This window comes from Belonocnema kinseyi, chromosome 2 (genome assembly GCF_010883055.1).
Source record: "Belonocnema kinseyi isolate 2016_QV_RU_SX_M_011 chromosome 2, B_treatae_v1, whole genome shotgun sequence".
NCBI lineage: Eukaryota > Metazoa > Arthropoda > Insecta > Hymenoptera > Cynipidae > Belonocnema > Belonocnema kinseyi.
Window position 1 is genome coordinate 122,653,237 of NC_046658.1, and position 21,759 is coordinate 122,674,995.

Here is a 21,759-nt window from a genome sequence, read left to right on the forward strand (position 1 = left end):
GCATAAAATGACGCTGAAAGAAAATACTTTTTTTAAACATAATAAAGAAATCATAAATTCATCTTTCTTAATAGCACACAAAAGTTTAGTAGCTGCAGACTAAGATTTCCTATCCTCCCAATTTGAGATTTCTGTCAGAGCTGGAATTATCGCATCGTAAAGTTCAGCCGCAGTACTAACCGAGTCATACCTTGGGACCCAACGAGTTGCACAAAGTCTTTTTAATTTTTCCCGTTTCGACAAAGGAGTTGCGGTTTCAATGCAATTTTTCAAAACTTAAAAATTTTAATTGTCCTCATTGATTGGTTGAGCACGCGGTTTTTTCGTTACGTAGTTTCACATGGAAGTGCCAGCAGATCTCTTTCATGCCATCTATTTAATTAAAGTAATTGTCGAGAAACCCATTTGCAAAAATAGGTACTAATTTCATTTTACAATGAGTACCGTAAATTACCTGCCGTTTATGCTCTTCTATAATCTGCGAGAACTGAGGCGGTATACGAAAAGGAAGTAAAGATGCCTCTTCATCGCCAGGGGGAGGGAGGGGAGTTCTAACACCCCCCTCCCTTGGCTACGCCACTGCTTCTTTTTCAGTATTAACTTTTCAATGATATTTTTTCATGAAATTGAATGTAAAGAAGATAATAATGTGTAATTATTTTTGGTTGCAGATAGAAAATGTGGAGCTCGGTTACATCTGCTGGTGTGGAAAATGGACCTGCACCCCCATCTCGAAGTAAACATAGTGCAACCCTTCTGGGTGGCCACGTTTACCTTCTGGGAGGTCGGAATGGTAATCTGCCTCTTAAGGATCTATGGCGATATAGTCTTGGTGAGTTTTCTCTTTCCTCTTTCCTCTCAATCGATTTTCAGTACTTGAGTGCAAAAGTCAACACTTTCCCTCAGACTCAACGTAAACATGGTTCATGCAAAATTGAATCTCGAGGGTACATATCTAACGAACCCAGAAAATACACCTCAAATTTTATCCTTCGTGTAATCCCGAAATTTCATCAATAATTGAAGCAGGGAAAGCTAAAAGGGAGCTAATTCCACTTTTTCAAGAAATTGAGTTTTCTTCAAAAATCATACTTTCCCGCTTTTTTACATCTGTCTCAGTGAACGAATTAAGTTTTTAAAGTTTCTTAACCTAGAAATTAGTATTTGAACGCTTGAAACTTGTTGGACCCGATTAACTTTTAAACAATTAGAGTATGAACATTCGACTGAAACCGAAAGCCGCCGAGATGAGCCGAATCTGTAGCATCCTACGAGAGTTCTGCTCGTAAGCAGAGTCGGCAATCTCGGAACTCCCGGCAATCTTGGAAATATCGATAAGAATTCAATACAGATTACATTCGAAATGCCTTAAATTCTTAACATTTCCAGTAAGAATGTAGCAATTTTAACGAATTAAATTAATTTTCAACCGAGTAGTTGAATTTTCAATTTAAATTATAAACGTTTTATCGTAAACATTATTTTCTATCAAAAAGAGACGATTCTTTAAAAAATACATGGATTCTTAGCTAAAAAAGAGAAAATATAAACGAAATAGTTGATTTTTCAACAATACAATACAAATCTTAAACCCAAAATGAAAAAACGTTAAACTTTTACTTGAAAAAATTAATTGCCAACAAAAAAAGACATGAAATAATAACAAATAGTTAAATTTTCAACAAAAAAATAAAATAATTTTTAGCAGGAGAGTTAAATTTTGAACTAAAGAGATTATGTTCCAACTAAAATCGTAAATCATCAACCAAAACAAGCAATTCTTAACCAAATAAATTAATCCTTAACCAAAAAATGTTAAATTAAATCAATAAGTTGAAGTTTTAACCAAAAAAGATAATATTCGCACAATCTAATGGTTGGATTTTCTTTAAAAAAAAAACAATTTCATTCACAACACGAAAACATGAATTTTTGTAGTGAAAAACGTTTGAGTTTTCAACTAAAATGAGAAACATTTAATGGAATTGTTGAATTTTTATCAAAATATCTAAATTTGCCACCAAAGACATTACCCATAAAAATTTATCAGCCGACAAAAAAAATGTCAACCAAATAGGTCGATTTTTAACTCAAGAAAACGATTTTTAACTTAAAATTTGTCGCAGAATCTCTTGGCGATCGAATATCTTGTTTTTTTAGAGGAAAATAGGATTTAGAAAAATAAAGTTTCTGCAAAATTTTGAGTATTAATGTTTGTCAAAAAAACACAATTTTTATCTTCAAAGATTTATCATTATAAAATACGCTTTGCAGATACTAACTGGGTTTATCGTCCTCTTTTAAAATTCCCTGGAAAGTTGTAGTAATGCTCTAACATTTCTAAATTAACCAAATTCCAAGAAAATAGTTAAACATTAAAAAAAATGTCTGCAAAATACTTATTCCTCTTTCATGATATTTTGCAACGTTCTTATTTTTCTAAGAACAACATTCTGCGAATTTAATGCCGGCCAAATAATTTTTGTGGCCATGAGTATTTCTTTTAAAAAAATAAAATTTTTCTAGTTATTTGTATCCCGAATGATGCATAATGTCAGCAAAGAGAAATATTTACTTTTCTAATGAATTTTTAGAAAGAACAAAATTTTTGCTTAGCATTTTGTCGAATCTGTCCTTTGTAAGAAAAATTCCAAAATTAAATTGTTCGAAAATAGGTCTGGTATCCACAAAAATGGTTTCACCCGCATAAAACCCGCAGGATGTCTCTTTTATAAAAGTACAAATTTAATAAAAAATGAGAATAAATAAAAAGGTATTTTTTAAAAAAGAAGTAAGAAAATCGAAGCTATTTTGTCAATATTCAACCTTTTTTAAATTTTCAAAATTTTTTTTTAAATATTGCGATGACTTCATTAAGGTTTCTAGAAACTTAAAAATTTCAAAGAGATATAAAACCAGATTTCTAAGATTTTAAAGAATTTCAAAGCTTTAAAACGATTTCAAATTTTTTAGAATATTTCAAAAGATTTTACAAGGAATTCAGATATTTTAATGATTTTAAATGAATACAAAAGGTTTAAAAAATATTTCAAATATTCTAAGGATTTCCAAAGGATACAAGAATGTCAACGATTTTAAATCATTTCAAAATTGTTTAGAATATTGCACAAAGATTTCAAATATTCCAGTGATTTCGACAGAATACAGATTATTTCAGAAAGATTTTGCAAATATTTGAAAGAATTCAATGGGATTTCAAAATATTTTAAGAATTTTAAAGATTTCAATAAGGGTACAATATACCAGATTTTTGATATTTCAAAAAGCTTCAGGCGTTAAACGATTTAAAATTTGTTTAGAAGGTTTCATAAAGTTTTAGGATATTTCAGTGATTTCAAAAGAATACAAAAGATTTCACAAATATTAAAAGAATGAATTTGCATTTCAAAAGTTTTCAAGAATGGTGGTACACCAGATTTCAAACATTTCCAAACGTTTAATAGATTACATAAAGATTAAAAAAATATTAAATTTTTTAAAGATTTAAAAAAAATTCTAAAAATATTCACAGAAACTTCAAGATTTAAATACTTCAAAAGATTCTAATGAATTTACAAAGATTTTTAGAGATATCAAAGATTTCCAGAACATAAAAGACTTTTAAAACAATCTAAAAATAATCTCCAAGAATTCACAAAGACGCCTTACGTTTTCAAAAAATTAAGAATTCGTTTATATATTGTTCTACTGTTTAAAAATAAATTGCTGGTCAATAAAAAAATTTAATTTACCATTTTTCTCAGGCGTTGCAATTGTTTGTTTCATTATTTAATGTAAAAGAAGGAGACCTGGAAAAACTTGATTTCTTGGACTGTAAAGCCTGGAAAATTAGTTTCAATTTTGTTCCTAAGAATCGCTGGACACCCTGTTTAAGGACAATTATTATTTTTGGAAATACTTAATCGATTCATTAAAAAATGAAGAATTTTTTTTATTTTTAAAAATTTTGTATCGGAAGAAGCTTTAAATAGAAAAAATATCATCTCGTCATTTCCTGTAAACTTGTATGTTTGACAACTTAAATGTTTGAATGAAAAAACTTGAATATTACGAGATGCTTGGATAATCCTTTTTAGCGCCCTCGATCTTGAAACTTAATTAAGTTTATAGTCATATTTAAGTAAATTGCTGCTGATTTTTAAATTTTGAAAAATTGTTGATGAAATTTATTTAAATAGATTACATTTGTACATAATTTGTCGTGAGCCACGAGGGAATGTTTGCGGTATATCGTTGACAATTTCGTGCAATTTTTAAATAACGTTTCACAGAAATTCAATAAGTTTTAGTAAAGAAAAGTTGAAAATTATGTGAATCTAAAAAATTAAGTTTTATAATATTTGACAAGAGATATTTTAATTAGTAAGAAGAGAGAATAATTATGGTCTGCTATAAGCATCCCTATATGAGAGTAAGCAAGGGATGACCAGACACAGCGAAGGGTTGCACGACAGAATTTGAACGAGGTTTAGACGGATCAATAATACGCCGTTATTAAAGCTCGCTAAATCCAAGCAATAGTTGCCAATTACTGTAGTTTACACCCACTTCCGGTATTCAAATTAACTGAAATTTATCGATTATGATTGTTGCATTAAAACTGTCAGCATTCCAGTTTACATCTAAACTTACGGTGGCTTCTTAAACGGGCGTTCAAAAACGGCGTCACGCAATTTTGATAATTTTTTTTCTATTTCCTCCCCCCATTTGAGTCCAAATTTTTTCTTCGATTTAATGTGCTGAATGCCTAAAATAAAATGCAAAGCATACAAACGCAATATCTTATCTGTCTTTATCAACTAAAATTCTCTCAAAAGAGCATTGTATAGGTACATTGTATAGGTGTTAATATAAAAAGATTAAGATTTCAGATCAAAATATATTCAATTTTTAACGAATAAGTTGGGTTCTCAAGCAGAAAGTCGAATATCTTAGCGCACACTTGACTTTGAAACCCAAAAAAAAAAGATTTTTTATGAAACAGTTGAATTTCCAACCAAGCAGTTAAACTGTCAAGCAAATGAAGCGAATCATTAACTAAGTATTATAATTTTCTACCTATAAAGACAAGTTTTTAACCAAATGGTCGTATTTTCAATTAAAAAAGTAATCATTTTCAAGAAAGAACTATTCGGCCAAAATGTGACTTTTTAGCAAAATAGTTGAATTTTCAAGAAAATGGTTGATTTTGTAGCATACTTATATTTTCGACCTACGAAGATGAATTTTTAACTAAATATTTGAATTTACAACATCAAAATTTATTATCATCCAAAAAGTTGCATTTACAAACCAAATAGTTGAATCTTCAAGCAAAGAAAAGAATATTCCAAAAATTAGCTCGATTTCCAGCAAAATAGTTTAATTGTCAACTAAAATGACGAATCATCGACAAAAAATGAGCTTTTAACAAAAAAGATCAAATTTCAACCAAGTGGTTGAGTTTTCCATAAAAAAAGATTAATTAGAAAAAAATACATAGTTAATATTTTTGCCAAATAAATATGATTATTTTAAATTAAAAACAGTTGAATTCAACCCAAATGTATCAATTTATAACAAATAGTTAAACCCTCAACCAAAATAGATTATTCTTTAATCAAATAGTGGATGTTTTCGAAAGTAATAGATTCTTATACCCAAAAAGAGAAATTCTCAAGAAAACAGTTGAATTTTTAAGCCAAAATAACAAATTTTCAAACAAAAAGACCAAATTTCACCCAAAAAATCTAACCCTCAAGAAAAACAGATCAATTTTCAACCAAATAGGAATTTTTAACGAAGGTAATAGAATTGTATACCCAAAAAGACGAATTCTCAACAAAACAGTTAAATTTGTTAGCTGGAAAGCTCAATTTTCAAAAAAAGTTAATTCTCAACCAAAAAGTTCAAGGAAAGGGTTGAGTTCTCAAGCTAAAATGTCTAATATTTTAGAAAACTGTTCATTTTTTACCACAAAAAAATGAATTTTCGACTAAGAAAAATGATTTTTCAACCAAATATTTGAATTTTCAATAGAAAAATTATTGTATACCAAATTGTTGTATTTACAGACAAATAGTTGAACTTTCGAAAAATTTTAACAAACTTTCAACTTACAAAGAAGAATCTTCACCCCAATGGTTCAATTTTCAAACAAAAAAGAATTAAATTCAACTATGAACAGTCGCATTTTTAATCAAACATGTAATGGAAACTTGACACCAGAAAGACGATTTTTTAAGAAGACAGTTGAATATTCAACCAAAACCTATTCTGCCAAAGGAGATTTATTTTCAATCTAAAAACGATGAATTTTCAACAAAGCATTTAATTTCTTAAATGAAAAAGATAAATTTCTAGCAAAATAGTTGAATTTTCTACAAATAAAATTATTGTAAATCGAAAATTTGCACTTACAACCAAATAGTCGAACTTTCAAGTAAAAGGTATACATTTTCAACCTGATAGTTGAATTTCCAACCTACAGAGATGAATTTTCAACCCAATGGTCAAATTTTTTAACATAAAAGATGAAACAAAAAGTATTATACGTAGTTAACATTTCAACTAAGAAAATACTTTTTTAGGTAGATCAATTTTACACAATTGTAGTTGTGCATTAAAGAAACACTGGTTTAGTAGAAAAAGGCCGCTTTAGTCCGACATATAGTTAAATCAAGAAGAATTTTTTTAGTCTTGGATTTCTTTTTTATGTTTGAATTAAAATAATTTTTTTGTGCAATTTTTCCACCAACTGAACAAGAATAATTCTTGGCTTGCCAAACCGCAAAGGGTGAATTCTGCAGGCTCTGCTTCTGCCATGTTCGTACCCCTTTCTGGTCAGCTCGGTCAATATGGGAAGTAATTGGGGAGCTGTTAGTTAAAGGGAAAGAATCGAGGGAAAACGCAGTGTTATTTTATCTTCAATCATCTGAATTGTTAATAATAAAGGAAAGAACAATTTACTTAATTTAATCTATTCCGTTTTAATGAAGAAATAGAATTCGTTTACCATAATTGTAGGGAAAGGGACACCATTTATCGAGCGGCAACCGATTGTTTGAGTTCAAAGATTAAATTCTTACTACTTCCATTATTTTTTCATGTGTAATTCATTTTTATTGTTAGAAAGCTTAATCGAGACTTAATTATGTCTTTGGATAATTATAGAGAGTACTAGATTCGAAATTATATGTAAGAAGAACATTCTGCGCGCCACGCGCGCACGAATTACCTTTTCTTTAAACAAAACACGGTTTATTTTCCAACATTTTGTTATGGATTTTATAGAAAAACTATTATGATTTGACAACGTTGAATGTTATTTACAGCAGTTTCCCTATTATAGCGTATATATAATACTCGTAATCTGACACCGTACTTTCAATGTTTTGTAACAATTAAAAAATATTTTAAAAACATTTTAAAGGTATTTTCTTATAACGCTTTTTATGTTTTAAATAAGAAATTAAACTCTTTCAAGTTTTGTCAAACATTTATTTTCTTTAGTTGAAAATTCAATCATTCGTTTAAAATTTCTCTATTTTGTTGAAACTTATTTTTTTTCGTAGAAAATTAATCTGCTTGGTGACAAATTTACCTTTTTGATTGGTAATTTATGTATTTTGTTAAAAATTAATATTTTTGGTAGAAAACTAATCTTTATAGTTTAAAATGCATTTCTTTGACTTCAATATTAGTTTTTTTTTAGATAAATTTTTTAAACTGAAAATTTAAATATTCGGTGTTTGATGGAGCATCAATTTTGTTCAGTTGAAAATGAAACTGCTCGTTTAAACATTTCTTCATTTCGTTAAAAATTTGTCTTTTTTGTTGTAGAATATTAATCTTCTTTTGGACAAATTCACCTTTTTGATTGAAAATTCGACCATTAGGTTGGAAATTCCATAAAACTTAAAATATTTGGTTCAAAATTAATATTTTTTGTTAAAAAATTTTCTTTTTTCGTAGAAAATTATAGTTGAAAATTCACCTCTTTTGTTCAAAATTAGTGTTTTTTAATTAGAAATTAATCTTCAAACTAAAAATTTAACCAAATTTGCTGTCGAAATTTTATTCTGATAGACTTTTAATCTTTTTGGTATAAACTTCATTTATTCAATTAAACATTTAACTATTTCGATGAAAATTTATCATAATTTAAAAACTGCTTTCTCTAATTTGATTTTAAATCATTCTATTTTTGTTAAAAATGTATCTTTTTTAGTTTAATTATTTAGTTGCAATTTCAATTCTTTTAGCAGAAAATTCTTATGTTTGGGATGTAAATTCAACTTTTTTTAAAATTCGTCTTCCTGACTTTAAAACTCAAAATTTTTTTTTCTTTATTGATGGAAAAATCTTTTTTCGTTAAAAAATCAACTATTTTGATGGAAATTCGTATTTGTTTTTATAATTTAACAGTACTATATTGATAATTATAATATTTTTGGTGGACATAACAACTATTACACTTTTTATTGAGAATTAATTTTTTTCGAAGATTTATCAGTCTGTTTGAAAATGCAACTATTTTCTTAAAAATTTCCTTATTCTTAGTTGAAAATAATTTATTATTTCAACTTAACATGTAATAATAAAATGTTACATTAATAAATCTTAAATTTTTGTCAGTATGTTAAATAATTAATAAAATTAACAGAATTTTATAAAATTAATCAGCGCCATTATTTTAACTGTTGATAATTAAAGAATTTACAATTTAAAATCTATAAAATCAAAGTATTTTCTATTGCAAATCTTTACAATTGAATTATTTCTAGAAAAAATTATATCCCCTTAAATTATAAATCTTGAAAATTTAATAATTTCCAATTATATATTTTTTGAGTTCAGAAATCTTCAATTGTAACTCTTTAAAATTCCAGAACTTCAAACTGTAAGTTTTTAAAATGGAGAAGTTTATATATTTTTTAATTAAACATTAAAAATTATGCAAAGTTTGATTTTGACGATTCAAAATTCTTTCTTTTTGATGATTAGCGTTTGATACTTCATTAATTTGAACGATTTATAATCGCCAACTCTTGAATATGGTTCTTCAAAATAATCAAAATATAAGAATTTGTATTTATAAATTTTTGAAATTAAATACTTTTCAATTGTAACTCTTCCGAATTCTATCTTTTTAAATTGTAAATATTCAAATTTGAAGAATTTGATGTTATAAATTGTTAAAATTGAAGAATATTTAAACGCAAATATTCAAAACTGAATAATTTCAAAAAGATATTTTTAAATTACACGTCTGTAATTTTCATGATTTACATTTGAAATTTCCTCAATTCGGAAGACTTTGAAATAAAAATCGTTAACTTTTGACTTTTAAAATCATCAGACTCATCATAATTGAATAATTTTTAACTGCCATATGGTAAAATTGAAGAACTTTTAATTTTACGCTGTCAAAGTTGTAGAATTTTACTTTTTTCAATTAAGAGTTTTTAATTTTTAATATTTACAGTTAAAAATCATACAAGTTTTCAGTTTTCTAACTAAAAATTCTATAATTTTTATGATTTACTTTTTCAAATTTCTGCAATTTGAAAGATATAGAATTAAAAACTTGAATATTGAATATGAAAATCATAGAAATTGAAACATTTTAAACTTTAAATCCTGCAAATGGAAGAATTTTAAGTAGAAAATTGTTAAAATCGAAGAATTTTCTACTGTAATTCTTTGAAATTGAACTATTTCCAAAAAAAATTTCCAAAATCTAGATCTTGAAAATTAAATAATTTGTAATTCTATACTCTCAAAGTTCAAGAATTATGCATTTCAACTATAAATTAAATTCTATAATTTTAATGATTTACATTAGACAGTTTTTCAATTTCGAAAATGTAAAATTGGGAACTTGCCTTTTGATCTCAAAAATCATCCCAATTAAGTAACTTTTATTTGTTTATATCTAAAATGCAAGAGTTTCCAATTTTAACTATTTGAAATTTTAGAACTTTAAATTGTAAATCTTCAAAATTTAAGAACTTTTAATTTTCACAATTCAAAATTAAAAATGCTTCAATTTTGATGATTTGAATTCAGAATTTCTTAAATTTGGAACATATAGAATTGAAAACTTGACTTTTAATTTCCAAAATCATCAAAATTTAAGAATTTTTATTATTGAATTTGGAAATGTTAGAATGGAAAATTTGATTTTTGATCTTTATTTTAATCTAGATTTAAGAATTTATATTTAAATTTGAAAATTATGCATATTTTTAGTTTTACGATTACGATATTGTTGCTGTTTCAATACCTGCAATTCTAATTTCGAAATTTCTTTAATTCTTTTAAGATAAAGAATTAGAAAGTTGAGTTTTCAATTGTAAATCTGCAAAATTTAACTAATTAAAAAAACATTAAAAGCTACATACATCATTTAAAATCATTCGCATTAAAAATTAAAGAATATCTTTGAAGAACAATAATTTAGATGTCACTTTTTAAATAAAAGTACTCAAGACGTTTCCAACCAGAATATTATTAATATTATTATTTGAATTAGTATAATAATTAAAGAAACAATAAAAACAATTAGTTATAATAGCATTGCTATATTGATATGATTTTTATCGGCTGTCAGGAATTTCAAATATTTAATTTAAAATATTATTTTAGGATAATTAAACATTAATTAAACTGTTAACTTTATTTTCGACTACTAATTATTATTAGCATTTCTTTAAAAATTTTAAATAATCGTGCTTAACCCTTAAGTATGAACTTGATAACATTTTGGCACTGACATGGACCTTTGATCTCACAGATCCCTGTACATACTAATGGGTAGTTAAACAAGTAAAAAAGTTTTTGTTATTTAACTTATGCAAATATATGAAGACACACTAGAATTAGTAAAAAATGAATTATTCCACAAACGAGGGATAATCGGGACGTGCAATTTTTACAGGACAGCCGCCTTACGTAGTCTGGGGTACCGACATCAAGTTCAAATTTGCGACGTTACTGTGGACGTGCGGTCTCACGGACCGCACAATTACTTGCGGCATTAAAAGTAGTCCACCTACCTCGGCGAAAGCACTACTAAAACTGGAGCTACTAATAATGGTAGCCTTTAGAATGGCCAAAAACCATGTTGCCGGCTCTGGGACCGCACGACCACACTTAAAGGCAAATTCGCCGATTTTCTTAGTTTCATTAATTTCCGAGTTAAAGCAGTTCTTCAAAAACTAGTTTGAAATATTTTAAATGGAATAGAAGGTACTGTTGATAGTTTTTATGTAGAATTTTGGTAAAAAAAATATTTTCACCTTTTATATGAGAAGCAGCCGAAGAAGAGAGAACGAAACATTTCCGTTATCCGTGTAGCAAATAGTGATGCACATTGCACACTCGACCAACAATTAATCACAAAGGTTTGTTCTACGGGGTTCGGTTGAATATTAAACTGGCATCAGAAGGGTTCGACCATTTACATCGTCTCCTGGGGGCAAGCGACATCGAAAGGGGCTTTGCTTTGGGCTACGGTTTCAAAGCTAAGCACTGTCGATTTTGTCGCAAAAATATTGTGCTGGCTTCGCGAGTGAAGACTCCATTATGAGACTTCCCTTTTCCACTTGTCTTTCAACAAAAGGGTCGATGAGTTTAAATAAGACTCGATTTTTGTTTCACCTTTTTCACCCTTTGTTCAGTGAATATTGATTTCCTCTTAATCGTTCCCGACTTTCAAACAATAGAAAGTTCAAGCAGTGTCAAAAATTTTATCTGCTTTTTAATTGGGAGCTTTTACAATCTACTAAATTTTTACTAAAATCTTTTACTGAATAAAACATTTTTATTTTTTATTTTAAGAAGTATTAAAGTTGTGGAGTTAATTGTTTTGTGTTTTTTTAGGGTTTTCAAACCATTTGAACAAATATTTAAGGCATTTGAAGGTACTTAAAGGATTTCGGATTACTTAATTTTATCTGTGAAAAAAGGTTCTTCTTCGCTTCGCTGAGAGTCGAACCACAGGTCTACCGATTGCTGGTCAGGTGCACTTACCACTAAGCTACTGGAGATATCGAAAGAAGAATCCTTTTTCACAGAACTTCCAAACGGCAAGGTTTTCTATAATGTCAGTCATAATATTTAAAAAATCTTTAAGATGGCTGATAAATAAATTATAAATAAATAATGACCAATGATAAATAAACTAATAAATGACTGAAAAATGACTGATATCACAGAAAACCCTGCCATTTGGTATATCATCGAAAAAGGATTCTTCTTTTGATCTCTCTAGTAGCTTAGTGGTAAGAGCACCCGACCGGCAATCAGTAGACCTGTGTTTCGTTTCCCAGTGGAGCAAAGGAGAAGGTTCTTCTTTTAAAGATAAAATTCAATATTTAAATTGTAGAAAAACGAAAAATTCTGAATTTAAGGAGTATCTTAGATTAATAGTGCGGATTTCTATTGTCACGTAATGTGATTAGTATCTTGAACTGATCGGTCATTACGATCCCCGATGATAATACAGATTTATTGATTTCATAATACATAAAGAGATTAAAAAAATGAAGCATGATTTTAAAGGTTTTTAAAAAGATTCCACAGAATTTGCAAAAGATTTAGAAAAGATTCTGGAATTTTGTTTAGTATTTCAAAAGTTTCAAGAAATTACAGATTAAATGTCATTTAAGGATTTAGAAATATTTTAAAAGATTTCATCAGGATTCAAGGGAGTTTCCGTGGGATTTCAATTAGGGTTATCCATCAGATTCTGAAATTGCTTAACTCTTCAGGGTTGAATTTTGTGCGTACACGAGATTTCAACAATTACAATACATTTCCAGGGATTAAATGCGATTTAAAGGATTTGAATATTTTTCAAGGGATTTCAAGAATTTCGAAAGATATCAGAACTATAGGATTTTAAAGGTTTGAAGAACTCTGAAAATATTAAAAGAATTTGAACAAGATTGAATGAATTTTATAGGATTTTAAAAGATTTTCAGGTATATTAATAATGCATTTTACCAAATTTCGCGAGATTTAAACGGATTATAAATATAATTTTTCAAATATCGCGTGATTTCAAATATTTTAAAAAGTATCCATAGAATTGTAAAAGATTGTAAAAGATTCCTAAAATTTGTAAAGATTTAAAAAGTTTCAAGGATTTTTAGATTAAATTTCATGATTGTAAGTTTTTTCGAAATATTTGAAGAGATTTAAATAAGAATTTTACAAAATTTCAAGGGATTTCAAGGGTTTATCAAAGAATTTTTAACCATTTCGTCTTATTCTAAAGATTTTTTAGAAGATACCACAGAATTATACAAAAGATTTCAGAAGATTTAGAAGAATTTAATTATTTGAAGTAATTTCAAAAGATTTAAAGGAATTTCAAGGTATTTTTCAGATTTAACAATATTTACAGAGATTTCATCAGGTTTCAAGGGAATTTTCTTGGGATTTCAATTGGGGTTGTTTAACAGTTTTCAAAATTGCTAGACAGATCAGGGCTACTATTTCTGCGTATACGAGATTTCGAAAGATATCTATAGGATTTCGAAGGTTTGAGGGACTTGTAAATATTTAAAGAAATTTCACAAGATTACAATTTTTTGATAGGACTTCAAAGATTCGAACTAGTTTCGAAACGGTTTTTAGGGCTTTTACAATGGTTCGAAGAATTTCAAGGAATTATTTAAGAATTTTTTTAAATGCTGCAGAATTTCACAGATTTTTAGAAAGATTCCACAGTTTTGAAAAATATTTTAAAAGAATTAGAACGGTCCAGGAAATTTGTAAAGATATCAAAAATTTAAAAGAATTGTATAGGATTTCAAAGATTTGAAGTCATTTCGAAAGATTTTGAGGTATTTCAATAGATGATTTTCCAAAATTTCAAAGAATTTCGAAGAATTACCACAGGATTTCGGAAAATTTCGCGTAAAGCCAAAGATTTTTTAAAGGATTGCATAGAATTTCAAAAGATTTAGTAAAAATTCGGACAATTTTGTAGGATTTTGGAAATTTCAAGCATTGTTATAGGATTTTAAAGATTTGAATTAATTTCGAAGGATTTGAAGTTATATTAAAATAAAAGGATTTCACGAAATCTTAGGGCATTTCAAGACATCCAAATGGATTGCTAAAGATGTTACAAAAATAACGCGTAATTTTCAAGGCAATTTTTAAGGCTTTAAAAATTTTCAAGGAATTTTAAATGAAATGAAAGGATTTGAAGTCATTTTAAAACATTTTGAAGGAATTCAATAAGCGATTTTACAATATTTCAAGAGAGTTTTTTACAGGATTCCATAGAATTGCAAAAGTTATCAGTAGATTTAGAAAACATTCAAACAATTTTGAAGGATTTCAAAAGTAGAAATTTAAGAAATTTAAATGAGATTAAAATCAAATTTAAAATCCTATTTAACGTTCAACAATCAAGTTAATTTGAAGAATTCCTGAAAATAAAAGCCAGACTTTTAACTTCGAAATGTGTATAAGCCCCACAAGATTTTCCCATTGCAACCTGAAGAAAGTAAACAATTTTCTTAAAAAGGAAAAGAATTTTCTTTGTTGACAAAATTAAAAAAGAATAAAGAAAAATAAGAAGGCAATCAACCAAATCCCCTTCCTTTTTTTATATTTTTTTCTTTCCTCTTTTTTATTTTTGTTCAAAAAAAAGGATTCTTTTCTTTTTTAAGATATTTTTTTGCTTTCTTCAGGCTGTAATAGAAACATTTTGTGGTGATTGTCCAAATTTTGTCCTTAGATTCTTCATTTTATTTTTAAGGAATTCTATACATGGATTTCAAAAGTTTCAAGGAATTTAAATTTAAAGCATTTTCAAAAGATTTGAAGAGATTTCATTTAAAGATTTTATTATATTTCAAGAGAGATCCAGGGAAATTAAGGGATTATAAAAGAATTTCAAACAATTTTGCGTGATTTTAAAGGTTTTAAAAGGATTCTATATAATTGCAAAAGATAGCAATAGATTTAGAAAAGACTCAGACAATTTTGAAGGATTTCGAAAGTTTCAAAGAATTAAAAATGATTTTAAGTAATTTCAAAAGTTTGGAAGGGTCTTTTAAAGATTCCAAAATGCTTCAAGAGATTTCATCAGTTGTTAAGAGAGTTTCATAGGATTTTGAGGATCTGATTTCTTTTCAAGGGATTTAAGAGATTTCAAGGGATATTGTAGAATTTTAAAGGTTTGAATGTTCAATAAAATATTACAGAAAAAATTTGAAAATATTAAAGGGATTTGATAGGATTTCAAAGGTTTCAAGAAATTAAAAAAAAAGTACTGTGATATTTGTATTCTTTTGTATTGTTCAAAGAATTTCCTATGATTATAAAGAATTTCCTAAGATTTTGAAGGATGTAGGGTGTTTAATTTCAAAGAATATCAAAGATTTCAGAAGATTTTGAGGGATTGCAAGACATGGCATCAAATTTCATGACATTTCGTTTGATTTCAAAGAATTTAAAAGTAAAATTACAAAAATTCAGATTATTTTAATGAAATTTAAAAGATATTAAAGATTTCGAGATGTATCACGAAAATTCGAAATACTTCAGGGATCGCAAGAAATTTCGAAGGATTTTCAAAGATATTTCAGGATTTTGAGAAATGTTCGCTGTATTTTCCAGAATTCTAAAAGATTTTTTAAAGATTTTTCAAATTTTCTTTTCTAGAATTTCACAAGATGTAAGGGAAGTTCTAGTATTCCCAAAGATTTTGCAGATTTAAGAGAATTGAAAAAATATCTTACGATTTAAAACAATTTCCTAGAATTTTAAAGAATCTGGTAGAAATACAGAAAATTCCCGAGATAGGAAGGGATATATACATTTTTCAAGCATCTGCATTATATCTGATGTAATTACTAAGGTATTTTAGTAAAGGACTTAACAAAATATCAAGGGATTTAAAAGAATTTTAAGGGATTTCAAAAAATTTCAAAAGGATTCATCAGAATATTAAAAAATTTTAAGTGATTCAGAAAAGATTTAGAAAATTGTAAATAATTTCAAAATTTGTAAGGAATTTCAAAAGAAATTAAATTATTGCAAGTAAGTTCGAAAGATATACAAGTGATTACTAAATAACTAATTTTATAAAATTTGAAGAAATTAACAAAGGATTTAAAAAAATGGTGCAGGATTTCAAAGGTTTTTAAAAAGATTTCACAAAATAGCAGGAGATTCTTGGAGATTCAGAAAACATTGAGGTAATTTTGAAGGATTTCAATGTTTCAAGGAATTTCAAATGAATTTAAATGTTTTTAAATAGATTTCAAGGGTTTTCAATATGGGATTATACGAAAATTCAAATTTCACGGGATTTCAAAGACCATAAAAGAATTTTTCAGAATATTAAAAGATCTCAAGAGATACATAAAAAAATTTTGAAGGATTTCAAAAGTTTTAAGAAGTCTCAAAAGCAATGAAATTACTTCAACTAAGTTCAAGTAAGTTATTAATTGAGTGATTTGACAAAGTTTAAAAAAATTTTAAGTGAGTTTCAAAGGATTTTAAATAATTGTGCTGGATTTCAAGGATTCTTAAAAACATTCCACAACATAGCAAAGTATTGCTGGAGATTTAGAAATCATTCAGCTAATTTTAAAGAATTTAAAAATTATAATGCTTTTAAATAATTTAAAAAACACTTTAGGTGTTTTCAATAAGGGATTTTAGCTACATTAAAAGGATTTCAAGAGAATAGAAAGATGTTTGTTGTATTCTGAGGTTTTAAAAAAGGTATTTCAGAGATTTTAAAAATGATTCCACAAAATCAAGGGATTCTAAAATATTTCAAGGGATTTCACCAAATTTAACGGGATTTTAAAGATCTTAAAAGGTTTTTTCACAGAAAAGAAAAATATTTCCAAAAATTCATAAAACATCTAGTTAATTTTGAAGGTTTACAAGGATTTCAAGATTTTTAAAATGAATTTAAATAATTTAAAGTAGTTTGCAACATTTTAGCGGATTTCAATAAAGGATTTAACAAAAGTTTGAAGGACTTAGAGCGATTTCTAAAAATTTAATTAAATTTAAAACATTTTAAAAAATATTTCAGAAGAAAGCAAAAGATTTAAAAATATTTAGAAAAGATTCAAGCAATTTTTAATGATTAAAAAAATTTTAACAAATAAGAAATAAAATTAAATAATTTTCCGTAAGTTCGAAAGATTGATGTGGGATATCACAAAATTTTACAAGATTATCAAAGAGTTTCAGACATTTTTGTCGGATTTTTATGATTTTTAAGTAAATTTCACAGGTTTTTAAATTTTTAAAAAGAATTTCCAAGATTTTTGAAATGTTTCACAAACTTGCAAAAAATTTGAAGAGTTTCAGAAAATATTCAGGTCTTTTTTTAGGATTGAAAAAGTTGTAAAAAAAATGGAAATGAAATGATTTGCAGTTAGTTCAAAAGATTTAAAAGAGATTTCAAGAAATGATTTTACAAAATTTTCAGAAATTTCAAGGAATTATTAAATGTTTACAAACATTTTTACGGTGTTTCAAAGATTTTTCAAAGAAATTCATAGAATAGCAAAAGATTTTAAGAGGTTTAAAAAATATTCAGTCAGTTTTTAACGATTTTAAAAGTTTTAAGGAATTTCAATTGAAATTAAATGATTTTAAGCAATTTGAAGAAAAAATCCAGGGATTTGAATAAGAATAAGATTTCTATGAGTTTCATGAACTAACCAAAGGATTTTGAAAAATCTCAAGGAATTTGAAAGATTTTAAAAAGTATTCCACAGAATTGGAAAAGATTTCAAAAGATTTAGAAATTATTCGGGACACTTTTAAGGCTTTTGAAAGTGACCAGCATTTATAAACAAAATAAATAATTTTAAGTAATTTCTAAAGTTTTGAAGGCATTTCAATAAGGTAATTTTTGTAAATTTGGAGAGATTGCATGGGAGATTTGCAGCCTACATCATATTTCAAGAATAGTTGAGAATGTTTAACCCCTCAATCAAAAAACATTTTGAAGTTGGCTACATTGAACAATCACCTTTCGACTGTTAATTTAAATTCTAAAATCCTTTGTCTTGTGTCCTGTCAACTTTCACTATCAAATTTGTTGTAATTATATTTTAATTTAAAATGTAAATTCAGTGTTAATCAGAACTATTCCAGAATATATTCCATTACGAAATAATTTGTTGATTCTCATATAGATTCTCACAAATTAAAAGCATGGTATTTTTAAAACCGACTCAGAGAGAAAGCAGCCTATAATCTGAAGGAAATGAAATTTTTTTATTTTTTAAGAAGGTAAGAATAAACTCAGAAGCCTTATTGCTTAGCAGGATGCAAGTTCCGAACCTTTTAATTAATTTTTTATTTACGTTTGGTTCTCTTACATATTTTAAAATTTAAAATTATTTAAAATTTAAGCAATTTTGCATCTTTTATTTGTATGAATTATCACATTTGATTTGATGTTTAATAAATTTGTTCAAGAATATTGTAAGTAATGATAAAATGAGATTGTATCTAATTATAATAAAGATAGATAAAATGCGTCCGATTTTCCTCCCAAAAGTTAGAAATGCTTTCTCATGTATATTAAATTTCCCATCCTGGTCGATAGTCAAGGGAACCAATATTGATGAAAAAGGGCTGAGACATGGGTGATGAAAGCCTGAAGACATTTGGGATCGTCATTCGCGCTCTTAGAAGCCTCGCCGAAATTCAGTTACTCACCCCACAGCAAATTTTGAATTATGTCAGTACTCAGTATAACATACCGAAGGAGAAAATAAAACGAAAGGTGATCAATTTATATCATTCAAACAGAGTGTCTACTAACCACAAAACCGAGAAATAGCCGGAAATTAAAATAAAATCGTGAAAAATCGGAAATTGACTGAGAATACAAATTTGAACCGGAAATCACATTTAAAGTTTCCAAAAATGTGATATAATAATTAATGAATATTTATTATGGAATTAATTTTACTTTGTTGCGCAAGACCCTTTTAATTTGAACTCTTCCATAAGTTTTTCAATGCTTGTATTTTAATGATATAATTATGTTCGAAGTTTATTTAAGACAGCTTAAAAGACTGGTAATATCTGCCACATAACTCGTGTATTTTGTTTCTGGCAAGCTATTGCTTCACATTAAAAAAAAATTATTTTGGAGAAATCGAGTTTTTATATTTTTCTTGGAAATAGTAAAAGGTACAAAAAATAATCACATAAAAATTGGTACACGCAGAAAAGTTCTAATAAAATAGCTTTTGTTCTTTAATGATATTTCTAATCATTCACAAGAAAAAGAAAAATTTATAATTCAAAGAAAAGAAATTTTCAGATTTAAGAAAATGTTTCTCATTTATTTTCTAACCAATCATGCAAACCAAAAAAGAAGGTTTTCGCGAAAATCCCACGTTTTTATTTTTTCCAATACACCAAACTCTCGCGTTGAGTCAAGTGTTGGCGGTTGCCTTCAAACGGCCTTGGACTGATTGGGGGGGGGGGGGGGGGGGGGGGGGGGGGGGGGGGGATGACTGAAAGCAAGAGTTTGGTGTGTTTGAAAGAAGTTTATGCTAATATAAAAAAGACATCCTTTCAGGAAACATGACTAAATATAACTAATATAACTAATATAAAAAAATATAAAAAGGTTTATTTTATAATCAAGCAATGTGAATTTTCAATTAAAAAAACAAATTTTTGACAAAGCAGTTGAATTTTTGGCCAAAAAAGATTACTTAACAGAATAATTAAAATTTCCACGAAAAAGTTTTATTTTTAACACACTAAGATGAATTTTCAGCCAAGCAGATTACACACGTTTTCAAACAGATATGTGAATCTTAATAAAAATTACATTTTTAACAAATTAGTTTGAATTTTAACCAAGTAATTAAATTCTTAACCAGAAAGATGAATTTTTGAATAAATAGTTCAATTTTAAAAAAAGTCTATTTTCCATGGAATAGTTAAATTTTTTACAAAATTTTTTTATAAGAGAGAAGCATACGAATTTTCTACAAAACTGTTGTTGAGTTTCTAACGAAAAACGATTAAGTGCCAACCCAACATTTTATACTTGATATTTCGACGTAAAAACATTTTTATTTAAAATTTAAAAAAGTTTAAATCAACCTAAAATTCGAACTTTCAACCAAACCGTTAGATTTTCATTTAGAGGAAATCAATTTTTAAATAAAAATATTAATTTTCAATCTATAATGGATTAGTTACATTTGCTGTTAAAAAATCAATTCTAAATCAAAGAAACACGAATTTTCAATAAAGTAGTTACATTTTCAACTAGAAAATAGATAATTGAATTTTCAACCGAAAAGTTGAGCTTTTAACCGAGAAGATTTATTTTTTACAAAAAAAGGCGAATTGTCAACAAAACACTCGAACTTTTCAAAGAACAGTTTAATTAAAATTAAAACCATTTAAATTTCAACCATTAAAATGAATTGCCAACAAAGCAATTCAACCAAGTAGTTGAATTTTCGACCATTAAAATTATTAAAATTCCAAACAAATATTAGAATTTCACCAAAAAATATCGTATTTTATGGTTGGTCACTCAATATCTTTGCCTTTTTTTGGTATTCTGATGGTTAATAATTCTAAGATACAATTTTTGTCTCTGGCATTAGTCATAATTTATTGATAATTACTATATAATAAAAATAAAATATTATATAATCTTGTAGAATATGTAATTATAATTAATTACTTATAATCACATACAATGTTGTGAGAATGTTAGACGTAGTTCTTTGTAATTACTCTTTAATAAGAATGATCGTTAATTCCAAAGACATTTAAAATTATACATAAGAATGACTTACCAATTGGAATAGCAAAAGTAATTAACCAAAGGTATTTTTATGAAAAGAGACAAGTGTAATTTGGATGGGCCCATTTTCAGGTCACGTTTTTAAAACACTGCAGCCCCGTGCGTTCAAAAACGTACAGTATGACCACCGGCTATCATTCTGTAATTACTATGGTCAGAGGCGACGTGAGCCGTTATTTATTCTAAAATTTTTTACACATTAGAAATATAATACAGTTTTTTTTTATTATCTGTGTATATGTATTAAACCAGGGCTCGCCACTTCAAGCAGGTGTTGGCTGCCACGACAAGTGCATGGCTGCCACCAATTTTTTCTGTCATTTTTTTCTTCGTTTTCCAGGAATCGAGCGAAGGGTTACGGTCACGGTAAGATACGTCTCGTCGTCGTTCACGCCGTGGGGTCTTAACCTTTTTACTCGAATTTCCAATACATTTAATTTCCAATTTCAATTTTATTTTTAATTGAGAAAGTGAATCAAATTTACCTGCAAATTGAAGCTGTCATAAAAGTTTTAAAAAAGAGGAAAAATTTGGAAAATTTTGAATGAAAATTCATTAAAAAAAAGAAAAACGACTGTCGCCAAAATCTTTATCTTCATTCTTATCGTTCTCCTTTATCTTGAACAAACTTTTAGTTAAGATTAAAAAATTATTTACCTAAGTTGCTGGAAACATTTTGTGTTGGTTTTATTAAAAAATTGTAATACTTTTAAATGAAGAGCGGATTTAAGAGTTTAAACAATTCCAGTAGAGAGGCTATTTGTATCAGTGAAATTTCACTGATTCATATTTAGAGAGTAGAACATTGAGTCATAAATCTATTCAAATTTATGAATTCTTAATTTTTTAAACTCTCTATTAAAAATTCTTCAATTTTGATGATTTAATATCAAATTTTTTTATTT

The 21,759-nt window shown here is 27.1% G+C and overlaps 2 protein-coding genes across 3 annotated transcripts in view; both read left to right on the forward strand.

Moving 5' to 3' along the window:
- The first annotated feature begins 678 nt into the window (after window positions 1–678).
- The window catches only part of LOC117167494 (host cell factor 2-like), a 102,965-nt gene continuing 81,884 nt past the window's right edge, over window positions 679–21,759 (forward strand). The window contains exon 1 of the mRNA XM_033352476.1: window positions 679–832. Coding sequence (XP_033208367.1) covers window positions 679–832 — 154 coding nt within the window. The remainder of the gene's footprint in view (window positions 833–21,759) is intronic.
- Window positions 18,048–21,759, forward strand: part of LOC117167495 — a 6,956-nt gene continuing 3,244 nt past the window's right edge. Inside the window, exons 1-2 of one of the 2 annotated variants that reach the window (XM_033352478.1) lie at window positions 18,048–18,294; window positions 18,614–18,793. In XM_033352478.1, the coding sequence (XP_033208369.1) occupies window positions 18,650–18,793 (144 nt within the window). In that variant the 5' untranslated portion in view covers window positions 18,048–18,294; window positions 18,614–18,649. The remainder of the gene's footprint in view (window positions 18,295–18,613; window positions 18,794–21,759) is intronic. The other variant, XM_033352477.1, reaches the window with a different exon arrangement.